Here is a 16,244-nt window from a genome sequence, read left to right as displayed (position 1 = left end):
ATTATGGGAGGGTCACGCTCGGGGTCACATCAAGCAGCCCAACAGGCTTCGAGAAATAAACTTGCCAACTGGGGCCTGAAGAGCAGTGCTGGCCCCTGGGCCTCCCAGATGTCAGGCCCATGACAACTGGGGACCTCCCCACCTTAACCATTCCCTATTACCATCCCTTGTCCCGCCAGTGTCTGGCTGAAACCCTGAGCTTCCAAATTCTGAGTAGGATTTTTTCCCCCAGTCCCTCAGCTATTCAATTGCAGTAGTACAAAGTGTTCCCAACCCAGGATTCCTGAGACTGGAAGGGGACCTGAGTGGACAGCCCCACGGCTCTCACTTGCAGCCCGTGTCTCGAAGCTGCTCTCCTAACACATCTGACTGTGGCTGCTACGTCCTGGACTCTGAGGCCCAAGCTGATCCATCTTCCAGACTGGAACAACAGAGGTGAGCAGCCCTGGCATTCACCAAGTAGGGCATCTGTCACGCCGCTGATAAGAGTGGGTCTCATGATGAGGGCTGGGTTACCACCATTCAACTGCAGTTCAGAGCCCGACCACCTGGGGTGCACACTGCAGGGCGGTGATTCACGGCCCCAGCAGGGGCACTCCGTCCCTCAGACTCAGTCCTCCCTTTGCCCTGGACCCACCTCTGTCCAAGGAGCCCCTCGTTCTGCTGTGGGTAGGACCAGCAGACCTACTCAAAATGAGTCTTTTGGGTCACCCTCTTCCTTACTGAACCAAGAAGCCCAGAACTGCTGAGGTGAGGTGAGGGTGATCTCCCAATCTGCCAAAGCTTTTAGAAAAACTGGAGGCCCGTGTGAGGAGTCCTCACACTTCAGATGAACCAGCCTCGGTCCCAGCTTCTGATCGGGAAGCCAAGTCCGGACGGGACAGGGCCCCAGCCACACCACCTTTCCCAAGATGGGCTCATACCCTGGGTGTCCCATACTCGGGTGTTAGTGAGTTTGGAAGAGGGCAAATGGAAATGGGGATAGGATTATGATGATAATTCAAGCTGAGCGGTCTGAGGCTTCATGAAAAGGAGTCCAGAGCTTTCTCAGGAAATCAGGCGCAGGCCGGCGATTCAGGAACTGCAATTTTATGTGACTCTGAGTAGGTCGTGTGCTCCCTCTGGTGGTAGAAGGAGGAATTGCACCCCAAGGCCTCTAGGTCTCTAAGCTATGTATCCCTGAGGCCAGGGTCACTTTCAAGACTCGGTTTATATTCTGTAATTCAGTACAGCTCTTCAGAGTGAAGGGCAAGTTCAGTAACTCTCAGTGTGTGAATTTCCAGGAGAGTGAAGGGAACTGTCCTGGCCCAGAAGCAGGTCACAGAATCAGAATGTCCCCTAGAGCTGTGGTCCTCAGCCCTGGGCAGGCTCACCGAGCCTCAGCCTGAGTGAGGGCCCCAGAGGGCATGGGGACAGGAAGGCAGGCTTGCCAGCTAATCTCATGCCTGTGCTCAGCCCTTCCTGCTCAAGGATGACATACGATTAGGCCTAGGTCAGGCAAAGTCCCCAAGGCCCACCTCCAGTGTGCCGGTCTGGTCACTTAGAGAACAGAGCAGGAGACTGGTGGGAGGCTGAGGGAGAAGAAGTGGCCCACCCAAGACTATTTAAGTGATGGGATGGTGAATAGAACATTCTAGAAATGTGGCGTCTTTCCAGGGTTCCTACTTTTTGGTATTGAACCACAGACCTTGAATATCTCTGCCTTGGCCCTGCATGCAGAAACCTTGAAGAGTTTAGCTCCTCCCCAGTCCTAACCCTGGCCAGATCTGCTCGACCTCTGCTCATTCCTCCCACCCTCTAGAGGGAACTCAAGCACAGCATAACCAAGTTTTACTTAATGGTGGGGGTCACATTTTGTCAGTGGCGTGATTGGCGTGATACGGACCCTAGTAACCAGACTTTACCTAGTTGACTACCGGTCTCAGCTGGCTCCCGGCCTTCCACCCCAGGCTTCTCTATCTCTTAGCTCTCACAGAAAAAGGCAGTCAGAATGTCACCCTGTGTAGACAAGTCACTGCCTTTCTTGTGGGGGAGGGGTGCTTAGCGTCCCCTCCCATACACTGGAATGGTCTCTAAGGACTGTCTTCAATTACCTAGGGATGAGTGGGCAGGTGGGTAGGTGGGCTTCAGAGCCTAGGGGCAAAGGGTTAGGACAGAAGGCTTAAGTACCAAGTGAAATGGCCTGTCCACCCTGACTGTATGGTCCACCCAAACACAGTCTGTTCCTTTCAAATGCTGTCGCCCAGGGTTCTGCTCAGATACTCTGAGATGCAGATAAGGAAGCCAGGCACCAGATGGTACCAGCATCCTGCCAGCCCTCCAGTCTCCTTGGAGATTTCACGTGAATGGAGGGAGAGGGAGATGGACCCCTTTGTAGGTCTCTGCCCGGATGGACAGGGCTGAAGGAAGCAGTAACCATGGACTCACTCTCACTGTTCACTCTCGGCCCAGGGGTGAAGCAAGCCAACACCCAAATAGATGGGAAGGACCAGGTCCAGTTGGAATTCCTTGGGCACCACCCACCCAAGGAGGGTGGTTTGACGGGTGTGCCAGGAGCATGAGCTGAGGCCCAGCACCAGGCTTTTCAGACCCACCCACCCTGGACAGCAGTGCACCTTGGGAAAACCCGTGAATGTGGCCACAGACAGCTACCTCTTAGGTGGCCAAGAGCACCCAAGAAGCAATTTCCCCATGGAAGCACCCAGGCTTCAACAGCAGCAGCAGCCAGCACGACCCAACAGACCCAGTCACCTTCAACTTGACACCCTCAGATTTCTGCAGAGCACCCAGAAGTCAGGCAGAGGTCTCTGTCCCCAACTATTCAGGGGTGAATGATGAGGGGGCCCAGAGATGACCACACCAAGTCTGCTTTCATTGGCAGGTACTTGCTAGAATGATTCATTGGAAACCAGTGAGATGAGGCTACACATGTACCCCAACTTGGAACAGGAAGTGGGGTTGTCAGAGGAGTTGGGGAGGGGAGGAAGGAAATTAAGAATCAAGAGGTATGAGTGGATGGCCATGAAGGGGGTCATAGTGAGCCTGGCACACCCTTCAGCCTGAGTGCTGACTGATGGAACAGCGGCGTACAGCTGGGGAAGACAGGCATCCGTGGTACCCATGCACCGGTGGGCACTGGCGGCTCTGGAAAGACAAAGGCAGGGGTTGAGCTGGGAAGGAGGCCTCTGGGGCTGGGACTTTTGTCCCTGTTCCTCTTACCATCCCCAGGGACCCCTCTGCAGCCTCCCTACTCCACACATCCCACTTCAGACCTCAGTCCTCACTTTAATGGGGACAGCCCCACCCCGTCCCCCCAGATTTCTCTCTGCTCGCTCTCTCTTGCTCACAGGCATTCTCTACCCAAGCCCTCATGCCCCTTGAAGGGAACGTACCCACGGTCACAGCTCATCTTCGTTGACCTGCCTGGGATGGGGAAGAATGAAGAGAGGGTGAAGGCACAGGGAGGGGAAGCCTGGGGTCCCCCAGACTGTGGATGCCCTCCTCCTCATTAGGCACAGCTTCCTGCCCTCCTCCCTGCCCCGCCCACCTTGCCAGTTCCCCCATACCACTCACCTGTGTCTCTTGCTGCCCCCACAGCGGAATCGTTTGCCTAGGAAAGACACAGTAAGGTTTGCTGCCATTTTCCAAGGAGACCCTGTTGCCATTTTCCAACGTTCTGCCAGGCTTGCTCCCCGCCCCCCGCCTCCTCCAGTGGGGCTCGGAGTCTAATGTTTAACTGTTTCTCTGTTTATATAGGGCTGGACCACCAAGCAATGGGTCAATCAGCAACCATTCACCGCACCGGCTCTGTGGGGGACCGTGAACATGTGGAAAGGGGCAGCTGGGACCAGAGTTCACGCCTGCCACCCAGCACAGTGTTGGGTACAACAGGGCAGCTGCTTGGTACACACTTGAAGGAGGACAGGCCAAATCCAAAGTTCAAATCCCTGCTTAGGCTCATAACTTCTGAGAAACGCCCCGCCCCCTTCCCCTCCAAGACAGATCCAGGAGCCCAGCTTTCAGGGGGGAGTGGCAGGAACCAGAGCATGGGGGAATCCAGAACACAGAAGCCTGTTGGCTTCACCGAGCGCCTTCCTGTTTGTGATTCTGGTATTTTTCTTTTGGTGGCAACGAGCATTTAGTGAGCACCTGCTGTTGTGCCTGCCAGCGCCGGAAGACATCTGAGGACATTGTCCTCCCCCTGAAACCCTCCATGGCTACCCCGGCTCCTTCCTAATGGAACCTCCTCACCCCTACAGCTGTCTTAGGATGCTAGTTCAAATCTTGTAAGACTGATGGAGATTGTCCCCGCTGAACAGGGGAAATGGAGCCTCCTCCATCCCAGAGTTGGGATAAGTCAGGTGTAGGCCCCAGGGCCGGGATCCCAGCCCTGCTAGTTTCCAGCAATGCGGGGAAGGGTGGATGTCAGACCCACCCAGGGAGGGGAGCTGCCACACGTCTCTCCCCGTGAGTCTCACTGTCCATCCCAAACGCTGACAGTCGGGCATGGGTACTGCCCCTCAGTGCGCTGAGACCACCTAATGGCCAGGGTGGCTAGGGTGTGGCCACCTCAGGCGATGTCCCGATCCGCTTAGGATCCGCCCTGCCTGCTCCCTTGGTCTCCCCAGCCCCAGTTGCTGCCCAGCCAGACTCCCCTCTCCGTTTCCCCTTCCAAGGCCGCTAGGGGGCACCCTGAAGGAAGCGGGAGCCTGCTGTCTGTCCCCCTTGCCCACACTTCCTAAATTCCTCCTCTGGCTGGTGGGGTGTGGGTTGGGAACTGGTAAGTGCCCTTACTGTATGACTTCGGGAAGTGCCCCCCCAGTCTCCACTTACTGAGGATGATGAGGAGCCCCACGACGAAGGCCAGGCCCGCGAAGATCAGGCCCCCTTTGCGGACAGTCTCGTAGTCTTGGAAGGGAGGAGACATGCGCGGTGGTGTAAGCACAGCCCCTGCAGACCTCCCAAGTCCACCCACCAGCAGCCCCCCCCCCTTGGTGTTGAGAGCAGATAGCCGGGCACAAGGGCTGGGAGCCAGCTGATGGGGTGGGCAGGGGAGGACTTTTCTTACCATAGTGGAATGGATCCTCTGCCCCCTTGCCGCTGCCACCTGAGGAGAGAGCCGGGGGTGGGATGAGCAAGATATCAGGACCCCAGAGCCGTGGGAACGCCGGACTTCTCAAAGGATCCCCAAGGGCCCAGATGGGCTGGGGAAAGTTGGTGAAGAGTGGACTGGACATCCACCCCAAGGTTACATCACGTGGACATCCTGGGATCAGATTCGGGGCATCTGAAGTGGAGATCTGGGTGGGCTGGACCAGGAAGGGGGGTGATACGCTCACAATCCCAGGAGGGTGTGGTCCTCCCCAGCTCCCTGCTGTATATCGCAAGGACAGGCCAAAGGGCCGGGTTCCCGGGAGGCTCCTTAGTGGCCTCTACTACATAATTCCACTTTCTCAAGGAGGAGCAGTATCTAGGAAATAAAGGAAGGAGTAAAACACAGCCTTGGTGCTCCGGGAACAGGAGGAGGGAACCACGGGCCGCTGGAGATTTTGTAAAGACCCTGGAAATCGAAGGCAGAATCGGGGCTTGCTTGACTCATCCTGGATTCTGCTCTCCTGTGTCCTGGCCCTCAGGGTAAACTAACAAGGATGAGGAATATGCACTCAGTGTCTGGGCACTCCAGGCCCAAGTGAATGCAGGAGCGGCTCAGACCACCGGTGGGGCACTGTGTTAGCCCCCTCTAACCCACCCGAGATCGAAGCACAGAGACCGTAAGTAAGCCGCACAGCAGGTAAGGGGCAGAGCTGGGATTTGAACCCAGGCAAAGGGTCACTCTGAGTCTCAAGTGACAGGTAGGAAGAGTTATCCACATGCTGTATGGCCCCGGCCCTGCCTCCTGTGGCCCCCTTCATCCTGGTGGAAGCAAATATTCCGCTCTTCGCCCCCTGAGCTCAGAGCACTTGCCCTCGGATGGCTGGTGGCACCGGCCAGCAGAGCTGCGGCCACCCCACCCCTCCACGCCAGCCGCACCCTTTGCTGTCCTGCTGGAGACCCTCTTGGCCCTAGGGGGCTGAGGCCCTTTCTAAAGGGGTGAACAAGTTAGCGATTCCCAGGCAACTTTGAACTGTGCCCCCTGTCGTGGTTAACCTCAGGGCCTGGTGAGCCCAGCTGTTTCCGGTGGCCAGTGCCTCACAGACCTTGGGCCAGAATCTGAGGGGAAGCCTCAGGGACCCAGGCTCACGGCTGCTGAGCAGTGAGTCTCCCCAGCTTCAGTCCTAGTCAAGGTCATGTGGGGAGCTAGTGCCAGCCTCAGCCACACCCAAGCCAGGCAGGACTCCCCTTCAAAACCCTTTGATGGGCCCCTCCCCCACCAGCGCTCTGGGTCAGAACCCTGAAGATATGAGGGTCAGCAGGGTCCCTATTGGGCCCCAAGCCTGAGTCTGTGGATCCCAAAACTCAGGGCTCTTCTTGTGACCCCAAGCCAGCTGGGGAAGGCTGGCCGGGACTGCTCTTCCCATTCCCAACCCAGGCAGCCTCTGCCCGCTTTGTGGGCCTTAGTTCTCCAACCCATATTAGAAAGTCCCACTGGGCAGGGGGTGGGAGGCTGAGGCAGGAGGATGGCAGTGGATTTTAGGTTATTCTGAACTATACGGTGAGTTCAGGGCCAACCTGGGCTACAGAACAAGATTCTGTCTCAAAAACAAAGTCACACAGGAACACATACACAAGCAAGCACACACACACACACACACACACACACACACACACACTTCTGCTGCTCTGACTTCTACTATTTTGCTTCTTTTCTGTCGGGGTGGAGGAGTTGGGGCCCTTCTGATTGCTAATTTTCTTAGAGAGCCACTGGCTGGAAACCCAGAGGCAAGGGAGCAGGAGGGGGGAAAGGGGGTTCAGATGCCCCCCAGGCAGTCCCAGAGGGGAAAAGGGGGTTCAGATGCCCCCCAGGCAGTCCCAGAGGGGAAAAGGGGGTTCAGATGCCACCCAGGCAGTCCCAGAGGGGAAGGGGGTTCAGATGCCCCCCAGGCAGTCCCAGAAGGGAAGGGGGTTCAGCTGCCCCCCAGGCAGTCCTGCCAGCCCCCCCCCCCCCCCGGGCACTGCACTCACCATCACCAGCCGTCATTTCCCCGGCCACCAGGGCTCCTCCACAGTCTTCCTACAGCCTCTACTTCAGGGATCGTGTCTGCCGTGGGGTGGCCAGGGCAGAGGTGGGGGGCATTAAATATTAACAGTGTCAGGTAATATTTACCCTGGTCACAAGAAAAGCTGAGTGTGCTCAGAGGGGCTCCTGCTGAGCCAGGCCAGGGGGAGGCGTTGGGGGGAGCCAGAGGCAGGGAGGGGCTGGCTGCAGCCTCCAGCCCCTCCCAAAGGAAATTTCCAGAGAGCAAGGCCCGGATGGGCAGCAACAGTATTCTTCCATCAGCTGGGGAAGCCGCAGCTGGGCTGAGGAAGTGGAAGTTTCAAGATGCACTCATTGTGAATGGCCCGCGGGGGGGGGGGGGGGATGGGGGGGGTACTCTGTCAGGTCGGAGTCCCTCAGCCCTCAGAGCTCCCTGCCAGCCCCTGTGGATAGCACCATGGCAGCTAACATTCCCATGGGCACTCATGTTTCCCTGAGGGGTCCCTAAGGAGCCTGGCTTGCCTCCCCCTCTCACCAAAGTCCTCTGAACCTTGGGGTCCACGGCAGGTTGAGCCTCTGTGGCACTGTTGTCCCTAACAGCCAGTCCTGACTCCTTTTGTTTGTCCTGATCCTAAGGCCGCATTCAGCCACTCACATCTCAGTCTGAAATGCATCCCTGGCTCACGTCTTACCCTAATGCCCGGCACTCCCTCGTAGTGTGGCTGTCCACCATGCACTTAAGACTTTCAGGAAGAGGCCCACGCTTGTTCTTCTGGCTTATGGAGCATTTTCTAGCTGGCTTTCTCCCTTTTGGGTTACCTCCCTACTTGACATGAGCTATCTGAAGCACAGAGAAGTTAGGGGCCTTACCCAGGGTCACACAGCCAGTGAGAGTTGGGACTGATGGCTGCTCAGGGCACAGAAGCTTTGCCCATCCTTACCAGGCTGCCCCCCCCCCCCCCGCCACTTCACCGTGACTGTCCCCTTGGGAACTATGGTGTGGGTTTTCTGTGAGTACTATACAGTCTTTTGGGGGTTCTAGACAGTAGAATTGGCCTTCAACAGACTAATGTCCATCACTGGCAGATGATATATAGATAGATACATAGATGATAGATACATAAATAGCTGATACATACATACATACATACTTACATACATATATACATATGTGCATTCATACAGGCTACATAGGTGATAGATGGATAGATAGACCATAGATTGATGGAGAGATGATAGCTAGGTGGATAAAAGATAGATGGATAGACAGACAGACAGATAGATAAATGATATCTAGTCCCCTGGTGCAGTTCAGTCCTTCTGAAGGGAGGGGCTCCATCTGTGAGTCCCCCTCAACCGATGCCAGGGGACCGATAGCTGTGCTCACACCCTGGCTCCACCACTTGCTGGTCCTTTGACCTCTGGCAATGTGTTTGCCTCTCCACGCCTCTATCCCTTTGTCTATACAGTGGGCAGGGCACAGGACTCAGGGAAATTTGTGGGGACTGAGTCAGGCTTATCAGAATATAGCCTGGGACAGTGGGTACCGCGTTTCTGCATCGCTTAAAAAGTGACAGACATCAGCCTCGTTTAATGGTACCGTCGGAAAGCCACGCACTCTCTGCTAAGTAGAGGAGAGGAGAGAGACGGCCCTGGCTGTGCAGCTTGAGTGCACTCACGCAGCCCTCCCGAGCTTTCAGAGCCCAGTGACACGCGCTCATGAGCATAGACAGCAGCCCTGCCCTGTGAGAGGCTGCACCCACATGTGAGGCTCTCGGTTCTCACAGACCCCCATTTAAATCTCTAGTAGCCCCATTTGACAGATGAAGAAACTAAGGCTGAACATTTGCTTCCCCCAACCATTTCTAGGGGAGCTTAGTGCCATAGCCCTCCAGAGACCAGAAAAAAACTGAGATCAAGGAAAGGGGAAGCCTGGAACACAGAAAGGGAGAGCCAGAACTGGAATACCCAGGTCCTAAGATGGCTGGCGGAGCTGGGACCGTTCTTCACGCAGTTCAGCGGCACCCCCAGCCCTTGGTGACGGCCTTTGTAAGCCCCTACGAGTTCTCTCTAGAGTAAGAGATGAAAAATCGGTAGCAAGTTAGAAAGACATATGACAGATAGAAAGAAGGATGGATGGATGGATGGATGGATGGATGGATGGATGGATGGGCAGGCAGGTGGGTAGACAGGTAGGCAAAGCCACAGGAAAGCAGAATGACAACTACTTTTCTGTCCCAGGCACTGGGAAAGTAACCCCTCCATCACCACATGGTTCAGTAGGAAAGGACAGGACTAGCATTGTCCCGTTTTTTTTTTTTTGGGGGGGGGGTTGTTTTTTTTTAACTTGCCAGAGAGCAGGCAGCTAGAAAGTACGGGGACTAAGATGTGACTCAGCAGTCTGAAGTCAGATGGATAGACACACAGCTGGAGGAGGAGGCTGATGAAGAACTGATTCCCCAGCCTCTGGTTCAGAGGTGCCTTGAACATCACAGCAGGCCCAGGACTCAACACTGAGGTGTCCTACCTTATTAGGACAGCCTCTTCCATTACTGCTTCTCCCACAGTTGTGAGGAGCCAGCAGGTGTGTTTGAAAGTGATTGATAGCCCCCTGAATCCAAGTTGGAGAGGGCAGGGGTAGAGGCAGGCTTGGGAGACTCACCCAGGTACCACCTGTCCATGGCAGGAGCCGCTGGAGGTGTCTGAGGTATACAGGAGCCAGGGAGAGCCTGCCCTTGCCTGGGGCCCGGATAGGAAGAAGTGGCACTCTCTGCCTTCGTGGTAGATGGGCTGAACTGGGACCGGAAGAATGAGACAGGAGGAGGGGCCGGTGGGGGAATTGTTACCCTGCACCTGCCTGCCTGGGCTGGTTGGAGCAAGGGACCCACGTGAGGGTAGGGAAGAGTCTCTGGCCTCCACTGGCCTGAGTGTTCCAAAGGAAGGGGACACGCAGATCAACGAAATGAACCGCAGCATCCTCTCCTTCCTCTGGGGGGACCTTGCTGCTGCTGCAGCTAGTGATCTGCCTTGTGCTGTCCAAGAAGGTTTCTAGAAGGGCACTGGCCAGGACACCAGCTGGCAGGACCAGAGCGTTGTCCCCACCCCCGGGTTTCAGACTGGCAGCTGAAAGAGACACTCAGAGGCAGGTGTGAGTGCCCAGCCTTCACTCAGGAGATTTTCATCCAACCATCCAGTGGGCCCCACCCTGGTGTCTCTTGCCCCTGGGCCTGTTCTGGAACCCCGGAGTCCCCTGAGAGCAGGCAGGAAGCTGTCCCAGGTGCAGTGGCGGGGCTTGGTGCAGGAAGTTGCTCCAGGTGCAGTTGGCCACCAGTGAGCAGTGGCTGGAGCCACAGTTGGTTCGAGGGTGCTCCCATGGTGGCCTGTCCTTCCTCTCCACCTACAGCTCCTCGCTTAGCCCCGGGGACACGTCCCACTTGTGATGTCACACCTGCATGGATGCACCTATGGGATCCCAGCAAGAGTTCCGGCACATAATGAGGTCCTCTGAGGAGGGCTGCACTTTCTGTCCAGGGAGCAGATGGAAGGCAGAATATCTTCCAGTCCCCAGGGCTGGGATGGCGCCAGGAGCCAACAAAGGAATAACAGGACAGCCGCTCCGTGGCTCCCAGGGTCTTTGTGCCAGAGCAAGGCCTCTACAAGAAGTCTTTGTTGGCTGGCTAAGATTGGACCACAGGTCTCCTCGAGGCTCCCATGATCAGGGATACCAGCAGAGCATGGGCAGTGCTGGGTCTGATCACCTTGGTGACTGGCCTCTCTGTCCCTCACAGTAGCATCCCGAGAGGTGTAGAAATGATACCCCCAGGGAGATGGAAGCACTCTGAAATGCTGGCCTGACCTCTTAGCAGGGTTCTCTGGGTAGGCTGAGTTCTGTCTGAGGGCTCTGAGCTGGCGGCATCCCCACCCCTACCCCCAGGCACTTGTGAGATGAAGGACAACTCCTCACGTGAAGGGAACCCTGTCACGTGTTCCCAAGTGGAAATCTTAACCTTCAGGTAGCCTGGAGCCCTGAGTGGAAATTCCCCAAGCCAGGCACTGGGGACGTTCAGGCAGCACCAGTGGTCTTGGTTGACCTCAGCAGGATCCCCACTTCCCCACAAACCCACCACGCGTTCCCTCCCAATCTCAGGGCTGTGAAAACAGACATCCTCTTCCCTGATAGGCACCCTGTGCTTCCTCCCATCCGGCCCTTCACTTGTAAAACCATCGCTGTCCTGCCCAAGAACCTCTAAATACTATTTCTAAGTTCGGGTCCTTCTTGTGTCTCTTTGTTTTCTAAGTTTTCTTATTATGTTTGTTTGCTTGCTGATTGATTGATTGATTGATTGATTGATTGATTGATTGATTGATTGACTGGATGTATGAGAGTTTGCCTGCACCATGTGCATGTCTGGAGAACAGAAAACAATTTGTGGGACCCAGGAATAGAACTTGGGTCGTCAGGCTTTGTGGCAAGTGCCTCTCCTTGCCTTCTTGCTGGCCACCCTTTTGTGTTCCTTCTTAATCTCACCCTAGTGTCCTCTCTGACCCTGTCCTCAACTTTTCTGCTCATCTGTCCATTCCAGCCACACTGTCCCCTTAAGGCTCTCTGACCTTCCTGGACTCACTCCTGCCTCAGGACCTTTGCGCAGACAGTCTTCGAGTACTCAGCCTCCAGGGTGTTCCCTCCACCCTCAGGGTTTTCCTCATGGGCTTCACCCAGAAGCCCTCCTAGACACCCTTTCTGAACTTTCACACTCGCCTGGCACAGAGGTGGCAGCATTTTCCAGGGATTCAGATAGCCCCTGAGCTTGCCTGACGCCCACCTTCTCTCCTGTCTGCCACATGAGTGCAGCAGGCCTGGTTTCTCCTAGAGAGGCAGCTGGCACTTAGCACCCTTGCCCTCAGACTCCTCCTACACCACACACAGACACACACACACACACAGACACACACACACACTCACACATACACACCCCACGCCACACACCACACACACCACACACACACACATACACACACACACACCCCACGCCACACACCACACACACACACCACACACACACACACACACACACACACCACACCACACACACACACACACCACACCACACACACACCACACCACACACACACACACACACCACACTCACACACATACCACACTCACACACAAACACCCCCACACTCGCATACCACTCACATACACACTCATACCACACTCACACACACCACATTCAGACACAAACACCCCCCAAGTACACACCACTCACACACACACCACTCACACACCACACTCACACACAAACAACACACACACACCATACTCACTCTCACACTCACACACACACACAAACACCACACACTCACACGCACACACCACTCACACAAACACCACACATACACCACACTCACACACACACCACACTCACTCTCACACACAAACACCACACACTCACACACACACACCACTCACACACAAACACCACACACACACCACTCACACACACACACACCACACTCACACACAAACACCACACACTCACACACACACACACACACACCACACTCACACACAAACACCACACACACACAAGCTCCCAACCTCGAAAGCCCAGGTAGGAGTTAAGAGTTGCTGAGATCTCAGCTGACCTTATGCATGTCCAAGTCTTTCCTCAGAACTTCCACGTCATCTCCCAGCCAGCCAAGACCATCGTCAGGGTTTAGCCAATGCTGGGAACAAGAAGCCTTCTCTGAGACATCTTAATCCCCTGCAAAGGGACCCTGTCTCCTGCTCCCCTGAGAGAAGCTGAAGGGGTGTCTCCTCCCACATCTGAGCACGCAGCCCCTTAAAGCCAGAGTCCCCCACTGTAAATCCTTCTGTCGACTGACCTTGCCCTCCTGACCAGTGAGCCAGGAGAAGGACGACTCCCTGTATCCTGCCATCTGAAATTCGTGGTGACACCTACCTCAGAGGCTTGATGTGGGAGGAGGTCATTAGGGGAAGTGCTTGGCCAAAGACGGTCCCAACCATGGTAGTACCATTCTCTGCCCTAAGCTGTGCTGGGTCCCCAGGAGATAAGATGGCTCACTACACCCCTTTACATGGCGCAGGAGCCCCATTGACTTCTACTGAGGGCTCCCTGACAGCTGCCTCCTGTTCCAGTGCCCCAGCAGGATCCCCACCGGCCATCACCACCACTGGCCCCAAGCTTCCTTTCTTCCCTGGGAAAAACACAAGAGCATGCTCTCGCCATCAGTGTCTCAGCTTCCATTCTCCTTCTCAGAGTCCTGTCTGGAGCAAGGGGGCCATGGCCCATGGAAACACCCCTCTACAGCTTTTTAAAAGAATGGGGGCAGGCCAGTGGCCTCTGGTTTTCCTTCTCGGTTGGGTTTCTCCGAGTGGAGCCCCAAAGAGGCATCCACCTCCACCCTCCTTTGTCCTCTAAGACCCTGAGACCAAGGCGGTCTTTGGAGCTAGAGGAGGGGTCCCTCTTTCATCCTTGTTGTGCCCACAGAGACAGGGACCTCAGTGGCTGTGCCTCATTCCCCCAAGTCCTCCAGGCAGGTTTAAGTCTCAGGGCAGCCATGTGGACAGTCCCCATTGTATTTGTGGGTAGGGAGGTCACAGGCTGGGACATCTAGCTGATCGTTGTCTCCCTAATGCCAACAGGAAGCAACAGAGTAGAGGTCCTCACCACCAGCCTTCCTGAAACAGGACTCTCCGGCCCACCAGCCAGAGCTTTGTGATGTTTCCTGCCAGAATCCATAGCATTGCGCTTCAGGCCCCAGCATCATTTCCTCCATGTGGTGTCGACGCGTAGCTCAGAGGAGCTTCAAAGGGGCAGAAACTCAAAGCCCCAAGAAAGGCCCGACTCTGAGCTCAGGCGCCTTCTCCAAGATATGGTCCCCATGGATACTGGGCAGAGAAGGAGGCCGCTTCTTGTAGGCCCCATCTGTGCTGGCTAGAGATCCCAAGCCCTAAAGAGTGCCAGCTCACTGGGGTCTTATAAATCAAGAGCTTGGAGGAGGTGGGCCCCGTAAGACGCAGTCCTTCAAGATAGCCCAAGCATGGGGCACAGCGGTTCTGGGAGCTGCCGAAGGGCAATGCTGGCCGAGGCTCAAGGTCACCACGTTATGGCAAGGGCAAACCCATTAGCCCAGCCTCCTACACAGAGAACAGCCTGGAGAGAAATGCATTCTTGACTTTCTCAGAACTCACACCTGGCCTTCCCCTGGAACTGACCTGTTTCTAGTGGCTCCTGGTGGCCACTGCCTTTGCAGAACCTTGGGGACATAAGCCATACCTTCCCCTCAGATGGGACTCCTGTGGCTTTCGTGTGGCCTGTGACCATCCTGTCCTGGCTTACGGGCATACACAGATCACCACATCCACTCACTCTTTGTACCATCCACCACTGAGACGGAATCCAGCCCTCCCCATGTGGCAATGACTCCCTCTGTTTCATGGTTCTGGAGCGTTCCAAAGATTTGCTTTGCTTTTCCTGACATCACAGCCAGCCAGGCTTTGGTACCACCACCATTTCACAAAGAGTGGGGGGCTGCAGGTAATACGTGTACAAGCCAAGACTGGAACCCAGGTCTAAGGGACAGGTAGGGACTCTTGCTGTCAGTGAGGAGGCAGTCCTTACGCAGCCAGTGTTGACAGTACTGGTAACATGGCATCTTGATGTAGAAAGTTCAGTGGTGTGTTCTTATGTCTACTGCATCACTGTAAGTCAAGGAAGTAACAGGAAACCACTGACGAATTCAGTGTATAGTGTGTCTATATAGCGTCTATATAGTGTATAGTAAGGCTTCTTTTGTATATATAGTGTATATATAGTATATAGTACAAGCTTCTTTTGTATATATAGTGTATAATATGGTGTATATACAGTGTATAGTACAGGTTTCTTTCATATATAGTGTATAATATAGTGTATAGTAAGGCTTCTTTTGTATATATAGTGTATATATATAGTGTATAGTAAGGCTTCTTTTGTATATATAGTGTATATATAGTGTATAGTACAGGCTTCTTTTGTATAGATAGTGTATAGTACAAGCTTCTTTTGTATATATAGTATATATATAGTGTATAATATGGTGTATATACAGTGTATAGTACAGGTTTCTTTTATATATAGTATATAATATAGTGTATAGTACAAGCTTCTTTTGTATATATAGTATATATATAGTGCATAATATGGTGTATATACAGTGTATAGTACAGGTTTCTTTTATATATAGTATATAATATAGTGTATAGTACAGGCTTCTTTTGTATATATAGTGTATAGTACAGGCTTCTTTTGTATATATAGTGTATAATATGGTGTATATATAGTGTATATATGGTGTATGTATAGTGTATAGTACAGGCTTCTTTGGCTCAATGGCTTTCCTGAGTCACACGGCCAGCAGGAGGCCTACCCTACCCTGAGGACGTCATAGAGAAGAAGGAAAGTGACCAGAGAGGTGGGGTCTGAGGCCCATGCAGCTGGGGAGAAGAAGGGCCCAGGCTCTGAGGCAGGGACCACTTCCGGAAGGCCCGCTCCTCCTGCCCTCTATCCCGAGTCCTTCAGGACATCAATGCCAGCATTGCCCCTTGGCAGGGCACCTCTTGTTGCTCCAGGCCATGGAGCTGGTGCTGGCTCCGGGAAAACCAGCAGGTGGTTGGCTGGAACTGGTTGATTCTGCCAGCCGGGAGCTTAGGGGTGACGGCAATGACTCACTAATGGCAAGAGGTGGCCTGAAGACAAGTATTTTCAAAGCTCCTCCCCTGGCTTGGGCAAACACACCTGACCTTTCTTGCTTTTCCTGGGCCTCAGGGGAAGGGAGCCCAGAGCAGCAAGGGACAAGGTGAGCACCAGCCTGAGCTGGAGCGTTCTCCTCATAAGCCAGTCCTGTGGAGGGCAGAGCCCTGCCTCCCAGAAGCAGGGCAGGGGGGAGCTGGCAGAACCCCTTGACCTTGGGGTATGCTTCAGCCCGGCACCCTCTTCCCATCTCTGTTGCCAGCGTTAACTTTTGCTCTCTGCCTCTGCCCCTCTTCCAAGAATAGTCTGGCCAGTTCTAACCTACATCCTGCAAGGAAAAAAAAAAAATA

General features: G+C 54.5%; 1 protein-coding gene across 3 annotated transcripts; it reads right to left on the bottom strand.

Moving 5' to 3' along the window:
• Positions 1-2,869: 2,869 nt before the first annotated feature.
• On the bottom strand, positions 2,870-14,096 carry Fxyd2 (FXYD domain containing ion transport regulator 2). 3 transcript variants are annotated; one of them, XM_076576170.1, is made up of 6 exons: positions 13,831-14,096; positions 5,069-5,107; positions 4,834-4,908; positions 3,574-3,610; positions 3,393-3,423; positions 2,870-3,144 (listed from the first exon to the last, which is right to left on the bottom strand). In XM_076576170.1, exons 1-5 carry the CDS (start codon positions 13,937-13,939, stop codon positions 3,399-3,401), a joined length of 285 nt encoding a protein of 94 aa, XP_076432285.1. In that variant the 5' UTR covers positions 13,940-14,096; the 3' UTR covers positions 2,870-3,144; positions 3,393-3,398. The 3 variants fall into 3 exon arrangements, with proteins under 3 accessions (XP_076432285.1, XP_015863607.1, XP_015863608.1); XM_016008121.3 differs by lacking the exon at positions 13,831-14,096 and adding an exon at positions 9,798-10,040; XM_016008122.3 differs by lacking the exon at positions 13,831-14,096 and adding an exon at positions 7,123-7,292.
• Between the last annotated feature and the right edge of the window lie 2,148 nt (positions 14,097-16,244).

Source organism: Peromyscus maniculatus, chromosome 7, assembly GCF_049852395.1.
Source record: "Peromyscus maniculatus bairdii isolate BWxNUB_F1_BW_parent chromosome 7, HU_Pman_BW_mat_3.1, whole genome shotgun sequence".
NCBI lineage: Eukaryota > Metazoa > Chordata > Mammalia > Rodentia > Cricetidae > Peromyscus > Peromyscus maniculatus.
This window is presented reverse-complemented; position numbering and strand designations above follow the sequence as displayed.

Excerpts from the sequence above, each read along its gene's own strand:
- Fxyd2 (XM_076576170.1), bottom strand. The coding sequence starts at position 13,939 with ATGGAGGAAATGATGCTGGGGCCTGAAGCGCAATGCTATGGATTCTGG. Across the intron at positions 4,909-5,068 it reads AGAGGATCCATTCCACTATG|ACTACGAGACTGTCCGCAAA; the intron begins GTAAGAAAAGTC and ends CTCCCTTCCAAG. Across the intron at positions 3,424-3,573 it reads GGGGGCAGCAAGAGACACAG|GCAGGTCAACGAAGATGAGC; the intron begins GTGAGTGGTATG and ends TCCCCATCCCAG.